General features: G+C 37.3%; 1 protein-coding gene across 1 annotated transcript in view; it reads right to left on the bottom strand.

Annotated features, from left to right (window-relative positions):
• HFM1 (helicase for meiosis 1) overlaps nucleotides 1-26225 on the bottom strand; it is a 72455-nt gene that overhangs the window by 22986 nt on the left and 23244 nt on the right. Inside the window, exons 13-28 of the mRNA XM_090048596.1 lie at nucleotides 25767-25967; nucleotides 25600-25688; nucleotides 23817-23860; nucleotides 23626-23727; nucleotides 22494-22639; nucleotides 21362-21456; nucleotides 18715-18848; nucleotides 15551-15598; nucleotides 13003-13083; nucleotides 12419-12510; nucleotides 11434-11540; nucleotides 11299-11346; nucleotides 10962-11059; nucleotides 10750-10881; nucleotides 6066-6151; nucleotides 1666-1749 (exon numbers count right to left, since the gene is read on the bottom strand). Coding sequence (XP_089904722.1) covers nucleotides 1666-1749; nucleotides 6066-6151; nucleotides 10750-10881; nucleotides 10962-11059; nucleotides 11299-11346; nucleotides 11434-11540; nucleotides 12419-12510; nucleotides 13003-13083; nucleotides 15551-15598; nucleotides 18715-18848; nucleotides 21362-21456; nucleotides 22494-22639; nucleotides 23626-23727; nucleotides 23817-23860; nucleotides 25600-25688; nucleotides 25767-25967 — 1587 coding nt within the window. The remainder of the gene's footprint in view (nucleotides 1-1665; nucleotides 1750-6065; nucleotides 6152-10749; nucleotides 10882-10961; nucleotides 11060-11298; nucleotides 11347-11433; nucleotides 11541-12418; nucleotides 12511-13002; nucleotides 13084-15550; nucleotides 15599-18714; nucleotides 18849-21361; nucleotides 21457-22493; nucleotides 22640-23625; nucleotides 23728-23816; nucleotides 23861-25599; nucleotides 25689-25766; nucleotides 25968-26225) is intronic.

The raw sequence follows: 26225 nt of genomic DNA on the forward strand, positions 1-26225 counted from the left end.
CACCTGCCATTTCCCCAGTTTTCATGCAAAATTTAATGCATGCGCGTTGTTCTGGACACTCTGACATAATGAAAGGGGACATGAGACACAAACGATCATATTTCAACTGTTGGCCACAGAAAACTGGGGAAACACCATGAACTGCGAGCCTGCCCAGAGGAGTCCCATCATGCCCAGACATGTTCAGCAAAGGCACACCCTACCACCCAATACTTTGTATCACAAATACACATTCAATCTCGATACTTTCTGAACAGATCTTGTATACATACACACATGCCTAATTTGGACAAGTGCAGTTTCAATTGAGCAAATAGCTGTTTTGCCTCTGTAATCTATGGTGTATTTGTTAAGTTTAACTGAATGTTCAGAATTTAAGATCATCTTTGACCAGAGGTGTAGAGTAACACAGCACAGAAAAAAAAAACTTCGTCTACTGTAATGGGAGAATGGAAATCTGATTCTATGAGGGATGCACAGCAAGGAAACTATAGACACTTCATGATTCATTTTTAAAAGGAAAACTTTTAACAACTCAGGCAGCTCTTCGTGAAGCATTTATCACTATTAAATCTGCCTTCTGAAAACACATTTAGAGTCACTAACAAGTTAAGGACTTGTGCCAATCTACAAAATAAAAGAATAAAAATTGATCATTGTTATAATAATAGTCATAACACTTCAAACTTATTTGGAAGCTTTTACTTCAAAGTGTTTTCCAAATGTAACTAATTTTCACAAGAATTCTGAAAGTCTTTGAAGCTTTGTTGTCCACAGTTTGCAGATGAAAAAGTCAAAGCAGAATGACTACAGGATTTGTCCAAGGGCACAGAGTGAGCAAGCATCAGAACATGTTTCCCATGCTTGCAGTCAAATCACTAGAACATGCCTCTCCTCTGACGTGCACAGAATCAATTAACTGTGTGTTAATAATCTATTTTTTTTTTAGGTTTGATACACAAAAGTATAGAAGTTGCTAAATAAGTTCTCACTGAACTTGTTTTGACCATAACTTTTGTAATTAAGATGGAAGGTCTCAGCCTTAGAGATGTCTACACAGCACGCTTACTGAACCAGACAGAAGAACCCTCAAATATACCATGCTATACTGTGTAAGCTATGTTTGCACAGTGCTGCAGATGGGATAATTAGCATTGCTGAATGTCAGTGCCAATTAGTCTACCCTTGTGCTACTTGGTCCACCCCAAGTACCATGTAAACACAGCAACAGTTTCCAGTTCAGGAGGCACATTATGCAGAGCAGTGTAATGTGTCTGAAGGCACCGCTACCTGGCATGGTAAGAAAGGATTTTCTTTACATATTCACAGTTACAGGTAGTGTTATCAACTTTTGTGTTTTTAATATAAAAGCCTGCCAGTGAGCAGAAGCAGTCAGAAAAAGGAAAAAAAGAGCAGATGCACTGTGGAGAACAACTGATTCAAGATATCCTTCCTTTATGTCTTTTACACTAAAACTTTCTGAAGTGTGGATGCCAAGGAGTAGCTGGGGCCACAGAAGACTCCCACTTTCAGAAGAGTGAATAAGTGTTTATCAGTTAATGAAGTAATATTTTATTGAAATGATTCATTTTTACCATGCTAACATAAATACAAAACAAAGCAAACATAAATGCATTATCCAATAAATTTAAGAGAAGCAATTACCTGCTCAATATCAAGTGCGTATTTTGGAAGGTGTATCACAGACTCTTTTATTTGGTTTCCAAAAGGAGGGTGTCTGTTTAAGATCTGTAAATATTTAGTTTATATAATTTATAATAGTACAGAAATCAGCAAAGTGAATTTCAAATTAAGATTTTTTAATAAGAGAATGCAAATGAACAGTTACCAACAGTTCTTGCTCACTTGCAACTACCTTGACATCAAGGAAGTTAAGTGTTCAATATCTTTAAGATTTGGCCTATGATCTGCAAATACTATAGCTAAACTTAAAACATGCATTATTTTTCAAGACAGTATAATACCTTTAAATGCTGTATTCTGAGGCAGTTACTACTTCAAGTTACCAGGAAAGATCTGACATGAAGAAAATACCAGTTGCTCAATACTATACAAAACCTGATAAGCCACTAGCAGATTAGTCTCTCAAAAAATACCGTTGACCTCAATCCTCAACACAAAGAATCTGGAACTTATTATACTCCTTATGTCTTCCCTCCCCACCCTACCCCCAAAAGATGAAACTGTTAATAAAGACTGCCCCATTAAGCAGATCAGACCACAGACAACTGTATCTGATAAACTACACTAATCAGAGTAAGACTAAAACCCCACAAATCAGGAATAAGGACAGTTTGAAAGAAAAAATTCATAGTATGATGGTGTTTTAGAAATAATAGCAAAATAGCTGCCCATGCTGTTTGTCTGGAGCAAAGCAGATGTCACGGGGTGGGGTCCTAGGAGCGGCCATGATCTCTCCGAGTGCCCCCTACCGTACCAAGTTGGTGTCAATGCACCCTCACCATCTCACCCACCACATCTTTGATGTTATTAGTGTTAAGGGAGGCTGCCTTTTTGTCCTCTTTGACATGATACTCCTGATGTATCCAAGTCTGTGCTCCGTCTTAGATGACTCCATGCACTAAAGCCTTAGGGGCTACTCGTGGCTCCAACCACCCCTGTACCACGCCCCAAGCCTCGCAGATGTATTGGACGTTGTTTGGTCAATCCTATCTGCACCCTCGTGGGCACCCTCTGGCTCCTCTTGTAATTGCCCACACCCTCATGGGTTCCCTGGGCTTGTCTCAATTGCCTGCATCCTCCCACGGATGCTCCCTGGCCTCTCTTGCAGCCATGCCCGCATTGGGGCCTCTCACAATTGGGGCTCAGGTGCCCGTAGCCATGCCTAGCCCTCGAATCCCCTCCTTGAGTCTTAAGCGAGCCCCCGTGGGGCTTCTTGCCTGCACCCGCTCTGGGGGCTTCTCACAGTTGGGGCTCAGGTGGCCGTAGCCGTGCCTGGCCCCTAAATCCCCTCCTCAGGTCTTAAGTTCCTGTAGAGCTCAGGCAGCCTCGACCTTACCTGGCCCCCAATCCTCTGCACCCTTTCTCAGGGCTGGGGTCCCCACACTACCATGGAGCCCCTATGAGGCCTCCTCCAGCCCCTATTAGACTTACCCAGTCCTCCGGTCTTATAAAACTACGAACAGAAACTCAAGCTCCTGGGCTACAAACATAAACTCTAAGCCAACTGGCTAACCATCATTCAAATCCCTACCAGGGCTTCCTCCACCTGGTATCCTCAAGCAGAAGCTGCTCAGGCCATCAGGCTTCTCTACTCTGCTTACTCCAGCAGACCTCCTTCTTCCTCGGCTGCTAGCGGGGAACTGCCTTCCTGGCCTCAGACTAGATCACCTTTATATAGGTCAGGCCCTTCCCCCTTCTGGTCAGCTGACCAACTGCGGTTGCCCCGGCAACCAGCACCTGTACCTCTTTGTACCCTCAATAGGAGCAGGGTACTGAAGTGCCCTGTGACAGTAGAAAACAGTATAGCAGCAGAGAACACTTACGGCAGCATTGCTGAGTGCACCCAGCCCTTCTGACTAAGTAGGAAAGTGATGTGGTCCCAATAAATCGTCACTGCACACACAGAATGGTTTTATTTTGAAATTGCTGCTAGTTTTTGAAATGCACTTATACAGGCAACCCCCACTTAACACTGTTTCACTTAGCACTATTTCACTATAACACTCATTTTAAATTGATACCTGATTTCACTTAGTGCTCAGCGAATTTCATTATAACACTCGTGGTCACCATCTTGGGTCATTAAAAACAACTGCGGTCATCATCTGGGGTCATCAAATACTTTTGGTTTTGCTTAACACTTGTGTCGCTTAACGCTCAGTTTTTCAGGAACCAATTAAGAGCACTAAGCGGGGGTTGCCTGTATATGTACTGAAGTGTAATCATAACTTGAGTCCTATATAAGTCTATCTTCTATGGACACTCTGCAGGGCATTTGTATAAGGCTGAATTTTTGGAATATTTCAGACAAAACTGTTTAGCTCTTTTTAAGAAAAGGACAGAGCAAAATGCATCATCATCATGTTATTTTTTTCTGCCCACTGCTTAATTCAGTGCACAAGAGGCAACTAAATCAGGATTATGTAGTGAAGGAGACTTATCTGCAGGAGCTTTGCCTTATTTATGTAGAAGATGGAAGATGTGTACTAAGCAGCAGGAGTCTGCAGAAAGAGAAAAAATAGTCTGATGGCTGAGATAGAATTCCAGGGCCTTTGTACACGCCACATTTTTTGCCCTCTCTTGCGCTGCAGCAGCATGCCTGTTTGCACGAGTGGGATTTCGGGACACTTTACAAGTCTTTCTGGTGCATTAAACTACAACTCCTCAGACGTAGTTTAGTTTGGCTTGCCGGGAATTGAAGTGTCACGTCCACAGATTCGTTGTGTGCAAACACAAAGGCACTCAAAGACATGTAAATGACCCTCTTTTCCCACCAGATGGCTCTGCAGCTTTTTTGTAGTTCACCCCTTTTGTCCACCAGATGCCGCTTTGATTTGCAGACTGGAGACAAAAGAGGACACCTATAATTTGTTTGTATTTTTGTGTAATTATTTTCAGATACCAGGTAAGCAGCTCAGCCTGGCATGAATCAATCTTCTGCTCACCTACCTGTGAGACACCCATGCCTTCCCATTCCCCTGCCCCAAACCTGTAATCATATCTAAATGGACAGAGCCTTTTGCTCATATGAACTCTAGAGTAATGTACCAGGATTCTTACACAATACAACTGCAAGCTCAGGACTTATCTACTGATTTAGTTCCTACTGGCTAACCCAAGAAGGGTGAGAAATGGAGCAGTTGTAGTTAAATTAATTAATTCTGTATATAAAGAACTGGTTCAAAAACAGCCAGATTAATGATTGCAAATGTGTTTAAATTAGAAAACATTTAAGTCACCAAGTTGACCTGCAGTTTTTTTACCAGAATTACTGTTCTACCAGTTTTTCCCATTTCAGGTGCATCTGTGAACAATGTTCCTTTAAAGGGGTTGTGCCACAGGACATGAGGTTCCAGCCTGGAACATCAGGACATGAAGTGTCACACTTATCCCTCCCTTCCCTACTCCCTCCTATCTCTACTCATTGTCTTTCAAACTTCCACCTATTTACATTTTCACAGGTTCTTTTCTATCATCTCAGAACAGCAGCAGTCTTGAGGATGGTAATATGTCTGAAAGCGTGCAAAGAATTTTTTTCCAACTATTTAGTTGGTTTAATAGAAGATATCACATCTACCCAAAGAACCTTGCCTGCCTATGTCTTTGTCACCAGACTCATGCACTGAATCTGTTATGATAAAAGTTATAATGTAGAGTTGTTCCCTACGTGTGTATGCGTGCAACCTGCATGGGCAGCAAGCCGGGGGGGGGGGGGGCAGGGGCTGTGGGCTGGGGCACTGGCAGAGCTGTGGGGGCAGGGGCTGTGGGTTGCAAGTGAGGAGCACAGGCAGGGCTGGGGGGTGGGGTGCAGTATGTCAGGAGTGAGAGGCAGCAGCAGAGCTGGGAGGGGGCTGTGGCTGCCTCCCACATGTGGAGTAAAATTCTGGTTCCAAAGATAAAAAGGAGTATTTTACATTTACTACAGTGAGGCCAGGATTTCACTTTACAGATATCTACTACTATAAGAATAATTGCTTAAATTCCAGAATTTCATCATTAAGATGGGCAAAGAGGAGAGATGATAAAGCACATTCCCAGAAAGAAAATCCAAATTTACTAACTGTCCTCTTTACCCATGAGATGATGACATTTCTGAATTTGATCTGTTATCTTCCTAATACTGAAAATGTCCTCAAAAAGAAACAAAATATCAATGTCATAATCCAACTAATCAATTTCCATTTTGTGAAATAAATGTATATTACTTTAATCTGATAAATGTTTGAAAACAAAACTTTTAAAACAACTGAATCTACTGATTATAAATTAGATATGTAAAAACGTATTCATAATTCATTAAATATTAATGTTAAGTGTTTTTCTTTATCATATGAATATACAAAGAAAAAATTTCAAAATACCAGTTCAAGTTCTCTTGCATTTGTATCTTCTATTTTTTTAAATGATGTCAGACCTGAATTTACCATCGCATTTGACAGCATCATACCTGTTGAAAATTGAAAATTTTTATATGGTTAATTTTTACAGATAGCAGTTCCTAATTCCAAGTTACTATTTTCCATAGCTACATTGTGACAAGTAAATATAAAACATATATAAATCAACTGTCTTGTCTATTTCCATATGATTTCCTTTTGGTTGGTCATTCTATTTAGATATTAATTCAGTTGCTACAACAGAAATAAGAAAACATAAATTCAGTAAAATGAAATATGAAAACTTTGAGAATGACAATTTCTTCATTAATTTCTGAAATCAAAGAAAAGTAGATCAAGGACCAATTCCTACAGGCTTTACAGAAGAAAACTGCCAAGAACTTAGAACTAACTAACTTGAATATGAATTAGTAAGCAACTATAAAAACAGAATGGCATATAAATAAAATAATTTCTTAGCAAAATATGCGTATTCCCTATCCAGGGGACCCTTTTCAGCAGATACTAAACTTCACAGAGATTTCTATGTTTACTGAGCAAGGAAAAGGGTCTTGTCATGGGTCCAAGAAAGAGAGATCACTCTTCCGTAGAAGAAATGGAGAATCTTCTGAGTCTGACCTGGGGAGAGTTTCTCTTCCCAGCAGAAAAACTTCTCTTGCAGGTTGATTTTTCCAACGCTGGAGACTGTATCAGCCATGACATTGCTTTGCTGCTGCATCAGCAAGACCCCTGCCCTCTTGAATGAGTTCCTTTCCCTATTTAGCTCTACTTGTCCCAGTGCCTAAAATTGTTTCACTAATGCCTTGCTCTGTTGAAATGGAAGATGATTTTCTGTCAGTGAAGGAAGGAAACAGTAATTTTGCAGGAGAGACAGTTGAATGCATGAGTTTTCCTCCCTTTTTTTTAGTTTTCTCTCTCTGGTCAAGAGAAACTGAAGAAATAGGGAAGGAAAATAAATTCTGGATAGTGACTGCTTAACATCCTCCCTGTTAGAAAAAAAGAAGAGAAATCCAACATCTGGCATGACAACAAGAGGCAGCATCACTACTGAACATCAGAGGTAATTTTGGTCAGTGATAAGACAAGACACAGCCTTAAAGGCTAGGGGCAGAAGTTACACATAAACCAGTTTAAATGATCAGAAACTGGTTTAAATTTGTAACAGAACAGAAGCTCAGTGCACACAAACCAGTTTAAAAATGGCTGAAACTGGTTTAAGATAAACCTGTTTGAATATAGTATTAGACTTATCTGATTTGGGTCAAACCGGATTATGAAACTTCTGTCCCAGACCCCTTCCTGGTTCAAGTTAAATCACAATCCCCTGGCATGCCAGCATGGTCTGCAACCCTGGTCTGGGCTGTCTGCTACAGACAGCAGGGCTGGCCCCACCCCTCTGGTCCCTAGCTGAAGCAGTAAGAGCTAGCTGACTGGTGGGGGGGGGCCTTGCTGGGGATGCAGCTTAGTCTGAGGGGGCGAAGAGGGGAATTACTCCTCCACCCCCCCTAGGCAAACCCTGGTTGGAGTCTGGGGCCACGGACGGGGGCTAAACATCCCTTCCTCTGCTCAAACTTACTACTGGCTGCAACTGTGGACTACAAATCCCAGAAGCACCTGGAAACAGGAAAAGGATGTGATAAGCAACCCCGCAGAGTCCTGCTGCTGTAATTCTGGACTACAGATCCCAGAGACCTCAAGGACAGCAGAAAAAGGAAGAGAACACAGCCTGAGAGCCATGCTCTAGTATCCCCTCACTTCTGGATGGAGCCACCGCAAGCAAAGGTAAATGTCTGTTCACTTCTGTTTCAATTTAATCTGTGCATCTTAGACTAACCTGCAAAAACTGAATTGATTCACCCTTGGGCTTTTTGACTGTTTGTACACCTAGCCAAAATGAACAAGGGTAAATGTCAATCAAAATAAATAAATAAATAACCCCCTTAGGAGAGAAACTGGCCATCCAGCTTAATGTTTCTAAAATTCAAACTGCAACATATATAGATGGAAATAAAAGAAAATTCAGAGGCTGCAAATCAGACTGAACTGCATCAGTAAATTCATACCTATGTAACTTAAACTCATCTAACTTCACAAAGTTACAGAATGAGCTTTGCTGCTACAGCATGAGTACAAGAATCTGCAGGATGTACTGACACCAGCACTAGTTTAACAACTGCTTGACCCACTGAAACAGATCAAACCATCCTCACATACTTCAAAGGAGCCTGAAAGCTATACTGCTTTAGAGGCATAAATAGATGGTGTCCTGTAGTATCTGCTGAAAGAATTATGAGAGCAGCAGAAAAAATGCAAGAGCAAATTAAAAGAGCAAACTATATTGGCCTTTTATGAGGCAATACAAGGTATCACGATTTTTAGTAGGGCTGTAGCTGAAAAGCTGAAGCTGACCTTTACTTGCTGAATGCAATATACAAGAAAGGACTTAGAGGTGTGACATGGAGAATGCATGGTTACTTCTGAATTACAAAAAAATAATATGACCTTGTAGTTCCTTTCAGGACATCACCTAGTAACTTCAGATATGCTGTTAAGAGCATATCCTCTGCTTGATGTCACCCAGCTAGATGACCCAAATAACCAGTAAAAGTATACATGAACACGAGAAAAGCACTGTGAGCCCTTATTAAAAATACAGGACCAGAGGACTGAAACAGCTCAAAAGAAAATATCATAGAAAGCTTTCAGAAGCTATAAGAAAATGACAGGCAAACAAGCACTTCTATGTATATCCCCTGAATAAAAAAGAATTTTCAGAGACACTGGGAGTACGGTGAAATGTATGTAAATAAGCACTGCTTTAGTTAGAGGAAAATTTCTAGAAAGAATGTGGAACAGATATTCATTTTAATAAAAGCTCCTGTAAAGTTACACTGCAAAGTTACTATCATTTACACTGCTAATGGATTGTAAAGGGCCCTTTTAGTAAACTGAACATCAAGACCTACACCCAAAGTTACTAAGAATGCCTATCTTAAAAAAAAAGGAGAGAGCACAAGTTGCATTCTTGCACACAAATAAACAGTAATATGAACACAGATAGGTAGTTAGCTGCATTAGTCTGACATAGGCAGAAGACAGGGCAAAGTGGTGTCTTCCTGAGCAAATTAGTCTATCAGGGCATCTTTATGTGTGCTCCAGGACTGGGAAGCACTTTAATTAGACCAGCTCTCAGGAGCTGCTCTAATTGAAGTGCTTGCAGCATCTTGTGTATTCAGTGTCCCCAGTTTCAAAATGGCAGTGGGGGAATTTAACTAAAGCTCTTTCAAAAGCTTTAGTTAAAGCACCCCGGACACCATTTTGAAGTGCAGGGACACTGAATACATGAGACGTTGAGGCTGCTGGAGCACGCTAATTAGTATGCTTCAGCAGACTCAAGTAACTGAGTCTGCTTCAAGGCACTGTAATTACAGTGCATAGGAGCAGGCATCCTGCACATCTCTAGGCACCCTAAGGGACTACTCTGCCCCACCTTCTGCACTGATATGAATTAAATGATAAAGAAGCATAGAAGCTGACAGAAGCATATCAGAGCAAAAAAGCTAGCACACCATATAAATGTTCTTCCATATGTGAGAATCAAATTTAAATTTATTTCTTTTTCCTTGGGAGAGCTGACCATCTCAGCACAATTTAGCAACTTTTTAGATTGACACGTCAAAATATCAGATCTGTGATCACTTCAAGTTTGTATTTGCATGTGATGGAAGTCCAAGGACTGCAATTCTAGGCAATGGGATCAAAATCAAACGTAGAAAATGCATGGATTTGACTGAAGCTTATTGAATTCAATGTAAGATATCTAAGAAATTTTTAAAACATTTTAAATATTAAATTACAGCACAATGCTTATTAAATATTGTGCAGTTAGGGAATGCAAGGGACTTAACAGATGAGGTGTTAAGGGATACACTTCTACAAGCCACTATTCACTGTTGCACTTCTTATCTCTCATAAAGAACCAGAGATCAGCTACAAATACAGTCAGAAAGGCTAAATAAATGGCAGTACTTGTTCTGAATTTCCTCTGCAGGTTATTGCTTAAGTTTTTATCTACCTAATAGCTTATCTCAGATACCCATCATAAATATGTTATCCAAGAAAGTGGCCCAAATGTATAGATTTCTAATAAAAAAAAAAATTTATACTGCTGAGCAAAACAAGAAGCTAATAGGACAGGATTTTTTATGTCATTAATAAAGCAGTAAAAGTTGGATTTTTACTGAAGTCTCTTTTTGCATAAGTTACCAGTATTTTAAAGGTCTAATCTTATGTTTTTGCCAAGAGTAGAGCTAGGTAAAATTTTATTTTAAAACTACAGTATCTGAACCTTACATGGAGTAGTTTCTGGGTAATGTTCACTGGGTATTGATGCCACATATTTTGATTCTTATTTCAAGACTGTTTTTTCTACATACCTGAAGCTACCAGGCAGCTACTGGTTAATAATCCATAAGAATTTACTGATTCTGAATAGATTCAGCTAATTGTCAACAAATTGTCATTATACTGTTGCAAAGAAACCATGATTTTAGCAAATGAAAAGCTGGAAGACTTACTTAGTTCTCAAAACAGACATTCTAAATTTTACAGTGAAGTTAGTATCACCTTTTACACTCTAGGGACCTACCAATTTTTTCCAGCTGTTTGGAAACATGCAGTGAGTTTTCCCATAGTTTGCATCTGAAACACTTAGCTAAAATTAAGGAGTTTAATAGTGCAGAAAAGCTGTTTCTCTGTGATGCCAGAAAGTCAGACAACCCTATAAAGAAAAAAAAGTTAATAAAATATAATACAATATACTATTAAATATACTAAAAAACGAAATACATTTTACCATACATTTAGTAACTCTTATGCCAGTTCTGAAAATTTTGCCTATATCTTGCGTCAAAGTAAAGTCTTGAATAGGAATGCATCCTAGCTGAGCCTGAATAAGACTGAACAAGAAAAATGTATTTATTAGTATACATTTAATTTTAATAAACAATAATACAATAACAGCCAATGATGCCAATGAAAAAATGAAGTCCAGTTAAAGATAAAAGCAATAATATTTTTTTATATAGGGTCTGATCTTGCATATATGAAGTTAACAGTTTTACCGATGATTTAAATGCCTGCAGGATCAGAACATTTACTTTCAAGACAATGAGATGTAACACAATTACATTTTTACCAGTTTACTTTCATTTCTGTTGTTTTTATCTTCCCTTCCATTGGAAACCTGTACATGAAAATAGTTAAAATGAATAACAAAGAATAGTAAAAAAAATGCTTTCTTTTTTAACACTAATACACTTAGTTTTGGGACCTGATAGTTATCCTGTTCTTGTCCTTATTCAAAGCATTCAGTATTTTCTTTTCACTTGTTCTTAACTTGATATCTGAAAATTCAGTGCAGCTTGATATCTTTGTGACCTGAAACAATTGTAATTGTTTTTATTAGTTCATTATCACTTTCTCCTTTCCCCCCACTATTTTTCCAATTTCTTTTAACACTATTAAATTATTTCCATTTGCCCTTGTACTATTATAATTAAAAGATCATCAAACAGTTCTTGTTGATTGTAGTCATCATTTTTTTGTTTTTTATACTCAGGCATTAAGTGACTTGCAAAGTGAAAATATTGCTTTAACTGTTGAAAGATAGTTATTCCATTTGGGTTTATCTAAGATTTATCAAACTGTTGACACTTTATGAAATGTAATTTACATAGTAACAATTTTTGTTGTGTGCCTCACATATTTCCATTACTTTCTTTCCTCATTTTAGTAGTGAAGATAGCTGTGTGAAAACAGGAACTTTACTTCACAAATAATTTGTACATGCTTATTCTTCACTTGAAATCAGAAACTCCTTTGTGACCTTATAAACTTTAGAACAAACAATGGCAATATAATAAAGAGAGGTTAATAACAGAGATCAGAAACAAATAAAGTAGATGTAGATGTTTTCTTAAAAATAAATCTTATTTCCATACAATTTTTCGTACTAGTAAAAATAATAGAAGACAGGGCAATGTAATGTTATAGGAATCAAAATTAATTCAGCAACTTGCATCCAGAGATTAGATGAAATAATGCAACATTGATGGAAGAAAACAATAAGAATTGAAAGATCTCAAAGGATAACACATACAAAAACTAATATTGGGATTCATTTTGATACATTTTATGAAACTTACACATCAGAAAAAAAATGAACTTGCTGGAGTAACTAGAAAACCAAATGAAGCGTATATTCAATTCTGTTTTAAACAGGACACACACAAACTTTCACAGAAACATTAAATTACCAGTTCGGATAAAGTCTCTGTTCCTTTAATTGTAGAAAACTGTTTCACTGTATCAAATGCAATATAGTACCAAGCCATTAGTTTTCCATTTTCTGTAGAAGAAAGATATTAGATTTTTTAGTTCATTTGTTTTTTTTAATGAGATACAGTGTTCCTGCCTCTTTTATGCAACAGAACTGCATTTTTTAAATGTTCTTATGGTAGGGTGTTAGTGACAGATATACTTTCTCCTGATCTGCAACCAAATTTCCAGTGACATCAATGCAGAGGATTTACACAGGTTTTCACATGGGGAAAATAAAACTTCTGTCATTTGATCAATAAACTTCAGCTCATCTGAATCTGAGCCAGATCCTGCCCTCAGCTATATGTCCTACTTTCAACGGAGATACACACAGGTGTTCCCGAGTACAAATATATGATTTTCTTCTCATTATCTAACTGCTGCATCTATAAGAATTTCTTATGATAACCGCAACATGTAATATATATTTTTAAAACCTTACAAGGTAAAAAAAAAAAAAGATTTTTCAGTACTGACTCAATAGCCCTTAGTCAAAATTACTTTAAAAAATAAAGGTTACCTGTTGGTCTGAAATTCAGTTTTTCATCCATCTTGATCAAGTCATGAGAAGCTAGATCATTCACATTCTTCAAACTCAAGTCTGTCCACAGTTTAAAAAATACATATTTAATACATAAAAAATTACTATATTTTTCCATGTACCAAGCAAAAGTTTATGCTTTAACTTGCAACTATGTACAACCAAAGCAAATGTTCTAAACTCAGCTCATCTCCTAAAGCAGTGGTGATCAACCTCTGGCCCATTAGCCAGATGTAGCCTGCAAGGCCATGCCATCTGTCCTGTGGGTCTCCCCACAAATCCAGAAATTTGGTGGTTTTGAAGCAGTGGCTGCATTAATTGCTGCTCCCCTGCTGCCAAATTTCTGGATGAATGGAGGGCCCTGGGGGCTGGATGACATGGCCATAGGACACACCAGTGAGAGATGGGGCTGGTGCATAGGGGCTGGGCCTGGCTGGCACATGAAGACTTGGATCAGGCCTGTGTACCAGCCCATCACCACTCATCCAACCCACAGGGCCAGAAATTTAAGTGCCTCTATCCTAAATGGATACCCTAAATGGTGAACTCAATGAAAACACTTCTTGTCATATCACTAAGGAAGGCTCAAGACTTAGCATAAATATTCTAACATTATCAAAGCCTTAGTCTGTATGTCTGTCGGTCCATAACACTTTATTCGTACTCTGGTTGTCTGAAACAACCAATTCAGAGTGCTCCAAGAATATTCTGGACAGGAGGCAGCAACGGAGCGGTCAGAGTAGGCAGTGTTGGCACAGGGTGCTGGCCAAGGGGATGGCAGGGCAAGGTTCCCCTTGGAGATGGCAGCAGTGCGGAGTGGTGGGTGGCAGCGCTCCATACCCGTCCCCTCCCCCCTTTCCCATCATTCCTGACAGGCAGTTAGCTAGTTCAGCATAAAAGTCTTAACTTTAAAAATACTAACAAATATGAAAGAAACTATAGCAAGAAAATTAGCATATCAATTTAAGCATTCAATTACAGGCCTGAAAAATACATACTACACAAGATTCAAATATTTTTGTGTGTTGGTAAGTGTGTAAAAGGAAATTTGCACACTATACTAAATGCATCGGCATATATTTCATTAGTTACACATTCCAATGAACTGATTTAGACACTAGCACTGGATATCTGAATGAGAATGATGATCAAAGTGTTTTATTGTTATTTTCTCTTTCAAAACTAAGAAAATTAAATGCAAGAATGACATTAACACAATGTTGAGATTTTAAATGCAGATGTGTCAAGATACTCAAAAGTATAGTTTCCACAGCAACCAAAAAATTATCCATATTGCATGCAAAATATATAAAGATAGTACTAGTAGTATACATTACTACAAAATACTTCATGTATGCAAGGAAGGTAAGTTATAGTGTATATAAGAACAATAAAATTGAACTACCAGATAAAAAATCTTAGCAAGGACCTATTTTGTATCAATAAAAATCTTAAATTGAAATAGTATAAAATAAAACATTGTATGTTTTGTTTTTATACTGTAAAAATAAGAGACACTGACACTTAACCTATTTTATTTAATCTATTTTTATGGGATTGCCATAAACTGAGAGGTAATATTTAAAGGCTCTAAAAAATAATTATCTTGTGTTAAAGTCCTAACAAATTAACTTCTTTAAAATGCTTATGGTAATTTTTAGCATGTTCTATACAAAATCCTGACTATAAGTGATCTTTTTGTATGCATAACATATATAACTGCATTATATATGTGTAAATATAAAACTTAAGTTTGGCATAAATGTACCATAGCAAATAATTCTCAGAAGACCTGATATATCAAATATGTTTGAGACATGCATATGTATATCATATCCACTCATACAGATTTTGCAAAGGGTATAAGATTTATTTTGACATACCTAAACAACATGAATAATTCAAGAAATAAGCGCAAATATCAGGCAATGGAGCAGAGTATATATTAAAGAATATATATTTGCTCCACAGGTAAGTACCATGGCCTAACAGAAGGGAATACTCAAGTCAAACTGCTTGAACAGCCAAATCACACCCACAAACATAAGCAACTTGGGGAGTAACATATTCAGCCAACTGCTTTGAATTAGTGAACCCACAACACTTTAACATGATCTGCTACAGTCACTGTTTGTCCAAAATTCCTCTCTCAGCTTCCTCAGGAAGTTGTTAAGGACTGATGCAAAGGTCTGTCTTACGGAGAAGTAGTATAGACAGTCTGTCTGTGTACAACTTTTTATTATGATTAATGTACATAAAAAAGCTGACACATATAAGCACATGCTTGAACAGAAGGTATGTATTTGTTTTTCTGTATTACAAGGATATCTTTATAGTACTTATAATTAAAGAATTCTAAGTAAGTGAAAGTAATAAGGCTATTTAAATAACAGGTCACAAAGTACTTGATTTAACCAACCGATTCATAATAAATAATATCTCATTCTGTGAATAATGCCACTGAAATTAGTGGAAGAATCTGGTAGGAAATACAATTTTACATTGAAAAAGGTGAAACATTACTGACCTTGTAACTTTGCTTCAATTCCAACTCTGTCTAATCCAGGTGAAAAACCTCAAGAAAAAACAAATGGCATTTGAAATTGACATATTCTTACATTTAATTCTAAGTAACACTGGCATGTAGGAATGGGGTATAACTGGAATCTGCAGAAGTGTACCCTGTTTTGGGCAAAAGACATGCACAGCAAAGCTGTAGTATTTTTACTGCCATCAAGGTTTCTTGAGCTTATATAGGAAAAGGAAAATTTTCCTTTTTTGTGACTAGCACCATAATACCAAAGATACATGACACATTTTTTAATACAATACATTAAATTAAGCAGCCTAGAACAGACTGCACAAGCTCTTTGTATAAGGAAACTTTCCCTAGCAAAATATTTTAGGCCACATGCAGACACGTTTCTACAGAGAAAATAGTCACTCTTCCAACAGAAACTAGATGCATACAAACACTCGTTCCATTTCTTCCACAGGAAACATGCTTTCTCCAGGAGAAAGATGGAGGTCAGGGATGCTTAAACTCTAGTCCATGAGTCAGATCCAGCCCCCAGCATTGGGTTAGGCCTGCAGGGCTCCCTGCAGGCTTGATCCAGGTGTGCAGGGGGAGTGGGACTCCCTGCAGGCTTGATCCAGCTGTGCAGGGTCTGATCTAACCCACAGACTAGCCCTGTCCCATTCATTTAGTCTGTGGGGCCAAAATGTTGAGAGGACCACTGTACTAGGTTGAACCCTGGAAGATCTCCCTTGAAAGAGGGTTTCTCTTGAAAGAATGAATGCCTGTACACTGCTCCACTCTCCTCCCAGTCCGGTCTGCTGTTCCCCACTTCTTCCCCAGACTGAGGATTGCCAGCTGGGCATCACAGGCACCTATGGTAAGCTGGAGGCATAGGGACCCCAGGTTGGGGAAAGCCTGTGCCCTAGTAATAACTACTTGGCTTCCCATTGCTGCCCATGCCAGCCAGGTAGGTGTTGGAGGCTCAAATTGGGCTGCACATTACAGTGATTTAAAAGCCAAGGGTCTGCCTGTTGACATCCTGCCCTCTTCCAAGGTAGGGGAGAAGACAGGCTGCTAGTTAATGGTCTTCCCTAATGGTGGTGGTGGCCCAAGGAGCAGCCCCCAGGCAGGAGGCTCAAATGTATGTATGCTTCAGCTCCTGGGCTATTTTTCTAGCCATAAGAATTTCAGAGAAACTATTTTCACAAGAATGAACACTTGTCTGTGGCCACAGTAATCAAAAGAATGCATAACCAAAAAGATACACAGTGTAACACATACCCTGAATCAAAGCAAAATCTTTTCAACTTAAATAATAAGTATAGTTTGCTATGCATTTGCATGAATAATGTAAACACTGCCCTAGATTATACAACAACATTACTATCCTAGACATGTTACCCTGTTTGTTTTCTGTTCATCTGAAAAACATGTAAAATCTGCTCAATTTAGAAAAAGAAATTACAAATTCAGTACCTGTTAAAACAGGAATCACAACTTCTTGTTTTACAATAGACCATTTAAACAGGGTGAGGAAAATCAGTTCATTTAACAAACCACTAAATTATAAAGCACTGTAAGATGCACTCATTTATTCAAGTGTTTTTACTAACACAGACATTCCATTAGATAAAATTTAGGACTTTGCTGTTTCAAAGTACATAAAGCGAGAACATGGAACTGCTCGTTTCAGTTTCAGTTTCTCTATCCCTTTATGTTATTTTAACAATAAAACACGCAATACTAGTACAAGGTATTTATAATCCCTAATTTGGTCAGAAGTAAGAATCAGCCAACACACAGGGCAGCAGTGACTTCCAGTAGCCCTCCTTTGACCTTCCTTGCCCCCAAACTCATGCTAGCTGCCCCAGTCACTCTGACCTAGTTGTCACTACTTCTCTCCTTATACTAAGTAACTTGCTACTCAACACACTAAATCTGAAGGCTGCAGTCTAGAGTTATATTACCACTCTTCAAAAAGTAACCAAAGCTCTCATTAACTTCATGAAATTGTTACTCTTCTCCTCATGACACAATGGAAATACTTAAATACTGTTGCTGGACTATTGTTTCTTTGTAAAACAGCCCATGAAACAACAGTATTCAACTATAAACAAAAATAAGCACTGCTTCCTACCAGAAGTGTTTACCTAGCAGGTCTCCAACAGCATACAACCTCTTTCTACTCCCTACTCCCAACAAATTAAGAGCATCACTTAAATGGTGTTTCCATTTCCTACCAAAACAGGAAGGAAAAAAATGAAACATTTGGTGAGCTTTGTTTACTTGGATCATAATAGTACAAAAGTCTTTTGTTCTTTACAATACAAGCCTTACCTAATAATTGCCTTGGGTTTGTGATCACTACAATATTTTATATTTTAATTGAATTGTGAAACTGAAAACTTGAAACTTTTAAAATGAAGAAAATCATAATAAAAAAAAGTCAGGCATTACACTAAAAGCTAATGAATGCTCTTATATCTATAATTTCTTTTCTAGGTCCTTCATGCACCTATTAATCCCTGACTTCCCACTTGGTTCAACAACCCAGAATGTATATGCTGGTGGTGTCAAAAGGTTCTATGATCAGTGCCATAACAGAAAACCTGCCTTTGGGAGGAAAAGATAGATCTGTTTTTATTCTATATGAAGCAGCTTTATGAATGTTAATATTCTTATTTTATCTTCTATAAAATAAGGATATTAAAAGCCTTTAGAAAAAGTATTCAATATTAAATAAAAGTTGATTTACCTTTACCTCAAAGGTAGATACCCAGCACTGAAAAGTGATAGTAATATATTATTGACTTAGTATGGGCTGTGCTTTCTCAACAGTGGGAAGTGGGTAATCCTAAAACTGAAATTTTTTATATCAGTTAATGAAAAAGTACTTTATGTTGAACGGCCTAATAATTAGGTTAATAGGGTCAGAATTATTTTTTCCTTAAAATGTTCCAAATTATATTTAATAGCTTGTTTTTAATCTCTACTGAAATAACATTGTATAACAGAAAATTAATATTAATTTAATATAATTTCTTACAAGCAGAAAATTATTACTCCTAAAAATGAATGCAGTTTACTATAACCTACTTTATCTTGGACATAACATAATAACATAGCATAATCTAATCCACTATCTTAGACTAATCAATTTAAAAGCAACAAACCGTAATGAACTGCATTTTTCAAAGCTCTGATGTATAGGAAAGTTGATCTTATCCATTCCAAAGCTATATTCACATTTGTTATGGTATGTAGCACTATTTCCGCATTTAAATGCTCAACAAGATGTTTATGTAAACTAGTAAGAAATAAAATAAGCAAATTATAAATAGAATTTAAATATGTAGTAATGGTATAAAAACCACCAACATTTATTTTTGAACAATTATACAATGTATTATAGGAAATATTCCACTTATTGCTGATCTTTTTAAAGGACTTAATATGAAAACCCCCACAGTATTTGAACATAACATCTCAACAATTCAGCAGGAGAGAGAGAGATGTGGTTTTGACTGTTGTGGCTCAATATAACAGTATACAAAACTGTCTATATTTAAAGATTACATCACATTCTTGATATTTTGAATGCCATTCAAGAGACAGCATTAGATTTTATTTAGATTTTCAATTTTAGCTTTTAATTTCTGCCACGGTTCTGAATTTTCTAATTTTCCCATATATCTCTTTTTCTGTAGATGTTCATATCAAGTGGGTTCTATAAACTAGTGTCTTCTGAACTCTCTTGTGTAAAACTTCAATGCACAGCCTAGTTCTATTTTTTTGTTTTGTTTTTGTCTTTTCTCTCATTGTTTCTGGTCTTTCAACACATATTTGCAACTAACTTGACCACTTTAAGGAAGAACTAAGTCACTTTACACATAATGCATGAGGAGCATCCCAATGGATAGAAAATATATTTAGACTGAACTCATTCAGTCTTAAACTGCTGGTTACCAAAAGACAAAACTTGCACTTTCCCGAGTATCTATATATCTACAAGGATACATTTCAGAACAAACTGCTACACACAGAAGCAGAATGGTTAGGTAGATAAGAACATAATTATTACAAACAAAACTGACCAGTTGATTTTAGCAGAAACTATATACCAGAAGAATTTCTGAGCGCTCATCTCTAATATTAAGCAGTTGACATTAACAAGTCCTTACGAAGCACTTCACACATCTGTTTTAAGGGGCAGCAACAGGGGCAGATCTAAAGGGGTACAGTGACACAGCTGCATCCCCCCTTTTTGACCACTTGGTAGAAGCAGCCAGGGACTATTGTCCTCAGAGAAGGTAAGAATTCCCATCCCCTTCCCCTCCCATGCTCAGAAGCATGTCCCCTTTCCTTCCCTCTTCCCCATCTGTTGCCCCCACTGTGCCTACTTTCCTGGGGGTGAGAGGAGCTCTACAGCTGCTCCTGCTGGGCTGTGCAGAGACTGGGTTCAGCCCAAGACAGGAGCAGTGGGCAGACAGGTTCTCCTGGCTGTTTCCCATCAGCCTGGGAGTAGGCTGGGGGAAGCGGGGGACCCTTCCGCCCACTGCCACTGTCCCATGGGCTAGCCCAGTCCCTGCACAGCCAAGCTGGAGCTCCCCTCACCTCCAGGACCGTAGGTACATCAGAGAAGGCAGGAGATGGGGAGGGAACATGCCTGTGAACAGGGAGGGAAAAGGGGAAGGGGGGAAATTCTTGCATGCTTTGGGGATTTAAAGAAGTGCCTGCTGCTGCTCCCATGGTACAATCTGCCTGCCTTCATGCAGAGAGAAAGGGAGGAAGCAGGGAACAGGGGGGGATATAGCCACCCCTACAGGAGTGGTCACTGCTCCCACATCTGTAGAATCCTGGATCCACTTCTGAGCAGCAGCACTGATGTTAAACTTGTAAGAGTGCTATAAAGCCCAGCTTTTTTTCTTGGACTGCTAAATAGGCAATGGACAGATAAGTGGATGCTTGATAAATATTTTGGAGTTGTTCTTATATGGTGTTTTTATTTATTAGATGGATCACAAATTCAGTAGTTATTTATAAGAATGTATATGAATAGTTATATGAATTAATTATTTATATGGATTATGTGAATTAGAATACATAAATAAATAGGCAGGGATAGGGTCTTATTGAATATCACATATCACTACCCTATCCACTCAAACTTTATTAGCGAGTGTGCCGCTTGTGGTATCTAACCTCTTTATCAACCTCAGCTTCCATGATCTGCTAAAGCTTCAGAACCGAGACCATGTCTTCCCTTTCCCAGCACTTATCTTATTCCCAGCTTCAGCGTCATCTAAGCTGCCTTCTCCTTCTAGGCTGTCATCATCAGAACTGCTATTCTGACTCTACCTCGATCACATCATCAAGAGACAGGACAAAGCACAATTTGATAACTGATAACTCTGCAACTCCAGCACCCAGTGAGTCTCTGTCTTCACCTTACTGCTAGGTTGAAGAGCTCTACTTGTAAAATGTTTCTCTTTTTTCTTGTTGCAACAGTTTCTTTTCAATTAAAAGTGTAATTATTTTTAAAATATAATTAACACAAAAATGGGATTGTATTGCTGTAAAAAGTGCTAGATAAATAGCTGGTTTTCTTATTTATTAGCGTTCTCTGAGATGCTGAATATATAAAATTGAAATTTCCATCTTTGTGTAGCTCTGTATGATTTCCCCACGGGCCTATCTTTTATGTTCACTGAAATGAATTTCTTCTGAACAAACCAAAAAGAACAAGCAAATATATGCTGCTGGGTCTATGTAACATTTCTATTTTTCACATAGCATCCTTCTGGCAAATTATTTGGTTACCTGCTCTCTATTGTATCTGCACCATTTAACATCTGTACATACTTCTCTCTTGTACTTAAGCGAGTCATAATAACAGCTGTAGCGGTTGTGTCAAACTGAAAAAAAACATACATTCTCTAAGATTTAGCTGGGAATCCTACATATGGACTGTTCCATACACACATGCACACCCCTCACATCTTAAGACAATTAAAATTAATTTATAAAATGTGCATTTAATCTATTGAGAAATGCAAATTCTTTAATAACTGAAAGGCAAGCCCTGACAAACTCATTTGCACTTTGATTTATTAAAAAGTTATTAGCAGTTGGCTCATGATCCTAATTATTAATTATAATGTATACATACATTAGAGAATAATAGGGTCAATACAATACAGTATGGTCAATATAACTTAAGCACTTGCTCAAAGTTTACTTTACTAAATCAGAACTTTTAGTGAAGTAAGCTTGTGTAGTTTTTTTCTAATGGACAAAATGAATAGCATATGAATTCCTATACTGGTTCAAACCCAAGCCCCATCTAGCCATTTTTTCTGTCTCCAACAGTGGCCAGAACTAGGTGCTTCAGAGGAAGTTCCTGAACCCTTTGCAGAAGACAGATGTGGAGTAATCTGGGGTTGTGTTTCTATAACATTCAATATTCCATAAACTTCTTTTGTGTCCTCTCTCCTATTTGAGAGGGGCAAACCTAATATTTTCAATCTCTCTTTACTTGACTGTTCCATGTCCTGGATTATTTATGACCCACCTCTCAACCTTTTCTAGCTCTTCAGCATTCTTCTTAAGATGGGAATGCCATTATTGCATGAAGTTATTGCACACAAGACTGTACCACCAATTTCTATGAAGACATTATAATATCCTCCACTATCCTATTCCTTATGCAAGTTAGCATCTTTATTATTTTTTTACCACAAACACTGGGGAGAGATCTTCACTAAGTAATCTACTGAAAGCCAGACTCCTTTCCTGAATATTTCTTTAAACTCAAAAATAATTCAGGTACAAATCACAAAAAACTTTAAGAAGCAAATGCTACTCTAAAATTGTGGGTACATTTACCTCTTCCTCTATATGTTTTTACAAATTCATCTTTAGAAAACATGTATACAAAACACAGTTAACTTACTTGTGGTCTTCCTGCTCTCCCAATCATTTGCAGAATATCAGTTTCGCTATATTCTTGAAACATTCCTCCAACATAATGCATTGTGGATTTTATAACAACCAGGTGTGCAGGTAAATTTACTCCCATAGCTAAGGTACTAGTAGTAACTGTATCAGATTAAAGATTAATCTCATGATGAACAGTATCAACATTTCTGTATATTAGCAAAACTGTATACAGCACAGTAAATAAATGGCTCAGTCTTATGAGGTGGCAAGAATGCCCAACTTTTAATAAAGGCAATGGGAATTAAGGTACTTGGTGCCCATAAATGTGCCCATAGTCTTTATATGTATTTATACACAAACACACTAGAGATGCTCAAACTTTCAGCCTGGTGGGCTAGATGAGGGATTCAGAGCCAGTCCGCAGGCCAGATACCTTGCAAGATTGGCACATGAATCAGGCCCAGCACTGCCCCAGTCCAGCCCCAGCACCCCGATATACAGTTTTTCATTATATCTGATCATCAATATATCAAGTCCTATCAAATACTATTTTAAAACCTGAATTCATCCAACACATTTGTATTTAAATATTTCTGCTATTTACAGATAAAATTCTTTGTATACCATTCCCTGGATACCAAAACTGAATCAGTAATTGCTGTTCATTCAAATCCAGTCACTGTCTGAATACAGTCATGAGTTCCTCTTTTTGTGCAATAGCAATATCTTTAACGACTATTTTTTTTATTTGCCTGTAAAGCACCATGCACATCATTATCATATTTTGTCATATATGTAGGTTACTCTTATGAACTTATTTCTTTAGAAGGGAAAACAAAAACTGAAGTTAATGACAGTTATAGATGCATTGCAAATTCAGGATTCAACCATAAATTACAAGCCCAATCATGCAGGTACATGGGAGTTTTACTACTATTAACTCATGACGGCATTCAAATTGTGCTAATTACTTATCAAAGCAAATGGATTGTTCATACAAAGGCTTGTTTTCACAGACTAACCTAAGAATAAATATTAATGTTTGAATCATATTTACTTTTATCAAATGTAAATCTTCTCATCTTATACGAAAAGAAACAAACATAGGAACAATATTGTGACTTTCAGAGTTTAAATTTACTTACAAAGTACAGGCAAGTCTCCCACAGTAAATGCTCCTTCAATTATTTTTCTATCAGATAACTCCATACCAGCATGATGATAAGCCACACCATATATTAAGAGATCTGAAAATGAAATACTATGAATTATCTTCACAAATTTACTCAAGCAAATGTTAAGTCCTGTGACTTAAAATGGTAAAATGACAATTTACCTCTTAGTTTGGAATCTTTTATTGAATTTGCAGACCTCTGTAATCTGTACAAGGGAGAGATAAAAATTATTAGTATTTTTTAAATTACACAATTTACATATCAGACTTCCTCATTTATAAATAATATGTAATGATAAAAATATATTTTATTAAGGCACCACTGACATGCTCTGGACTTCTGTGCATTAAGTCAGTAAAACTTCAATTCAGTATGTAACTGCTCACCAGCTCCATCATATCAGACTACCTCCTCACCAATACTCCTAAATCCTTACAGCACCTCTACAAAGAAGTGTCCAGAAGTTCAGGAATAGAACTTCAGAACTCCCATTGCTCCCCCATTCATTTGTGAAAGTTTTTCTCCACTATTACTGAAAGTGAAGAGGAGCATCTGGTTTTGAATAAGTATTGTAGATTTGAATCTATTTTTGCACAATATAAACAATATCTTCTTTAAGAAAAAAAAGCCTGTTTGTAAATCTTAATATTTTTATCACATAAAAAGGATGTGGAAAATTTGAACCAATAGAAGAAAGTATCTATGGACATTATCTTGTACTTCTCCAAGTCCTATTCATGCCTTCAAAGAACTCTTACTTCAATTAGAGTTTTGTCTGTTTCTTATTAATGAAGAGTGGTCTAGAAGAAGAAATGAGGACTACAACTGTTTGGTATAATATTTGAAATGTAGAAGACAGAAATGCATTTAATTATTAATACCTAAAATTATGGATTAACTCAAGAGTTGTTTTAGAACGATTTAAGAATGGCTTATAAACTTTAATGTTAATACTGAAGTAAACACAAAGGCCCTGGTTCAATAAAGCATGTAAGTATGTGCATATGTCCATCCCAGTTCAGGAAAACAGTTAATCATGTACTTAGGTTTCATTGATGTAAATGGGAATTAAACACCTATATCTAGATATGATGTCCTGAACTGAACCTTAATGAAAACATTTTGGATTCAGTTAGACAAAAGAATGTTCTTATTGGTAAAAACAAATTATATATTAAATTGAAAATGTATCCCCAATAGTAGCGTAGAATAGGAGTGGGAAATGTTTATGGGCAGGGTGACAAAAATATCTGCAACCCTGCCTTTAACTTGTTGGAGTGCCAGGGACAGATGAAAGGGGAGCTGCGAGGGGCCCAATCTTTGTTGTGGCAGCCCAGCCCTGGTCCCTTCCTGAAGTGTGAGTGCCAAGCAAAATGCCTTCACATGCCAGACTTCGGCATTCATGCCAGGGGATGCCTACCCCTGGCAGAGAGAATACTTTGATATAATTCCCTGATGAAGTAAGTAATCATAAACAAAAATCTCAGCAGTGTTTACTAAAATACTTGATCCTGCAAAATTTAAGTATGTGTTTAATGCAACTTGGTGTGAACAGTCCAACAGGACCACATATGACATAGGACTATCACATGTGCAAATTTTGCACTGAAAAAATTTAATGAATTTAACGTTAATGAAAGACACCCAAAATATATTACTGCAGAATAATTTCCTTTATTTAGAAGAAACAAGCAAAGGTTGGATTTCCTGCAGGTGGATTATCTCCACTACTGAAAGAATCAACTGTCCTAGTAAAGGTCTCTATAGCCATAGTCCATAGACCCTAGTAAGATTTTTCAAGAATCCTTTTTGTGATAATTATTTTATGACAAACAACTTTTTACCAATAACTGTACTAATCCCCTCAACTTTCATTTCATAAGTAATAAGATTGGCTAGAATATCAGACACCTATTACTAACTTAAAACAAATATTTAAAATACCTTTGTTTCTGTTCTGTAGTCATTATGAATTTAGCATCTTTTGCAAAAACAGAAGCAGCTTGCTGTACTCCTTTCCTTGTGGCACAAAACTATAAATAAGGGAATACTTTCTGAATTAATTGTACTATGAAACAAACACTTTTAAAACCAGTAAGAGAAAAACATACCACAAGTGCTGGTTTTTGTTCAGAGTATGTCTGTATAACACTTGCTATTTTGTAGTTAAGAGTTAAGTCAAATTTAAATTCTGTTTGGTTGCCACTGCAGGGAAATCCAAGAACAACTTTGCGAAGCTTCACTGGTCGGTGATTCTCATCTATTTTCAAACATACAGCAGGCTTCTTACCATCTGTCAGCCATTCTGCAATCTTTAAAGAACAAGAAAGTATGTTAAAACAATGCTTGAAAATGATAGCTCTGCCATTAACTATGCTGTGCTCTAACAATATAGATAATAGTGAACTGATTAAATTCTTCTTGCCATTTCAAAAGTATTAACATTTTAAAATACATTTTGGAAGCATCTACATGTGACATTATGTCGCCGTAGCAACACGCTATGACGCCATAGCATCAGCAGTCACAAACTGTGACACTGCAGCTACATCACCATAGCAACATGCTCC

Source organism: Crocodylus siamensis, chromosome 5 (genome assembly GCF_052110815.1).
Source record: "Crocodylus siamensis isolate JL-2025a chromosome 5, ASM5211081v1, whole genome shotgun sequence".
NCBI lineage: Eukaryota > Metazoa > Chordata > Crocodylia > Crocodylidae > Crocodylus > Crocodylus siamensis.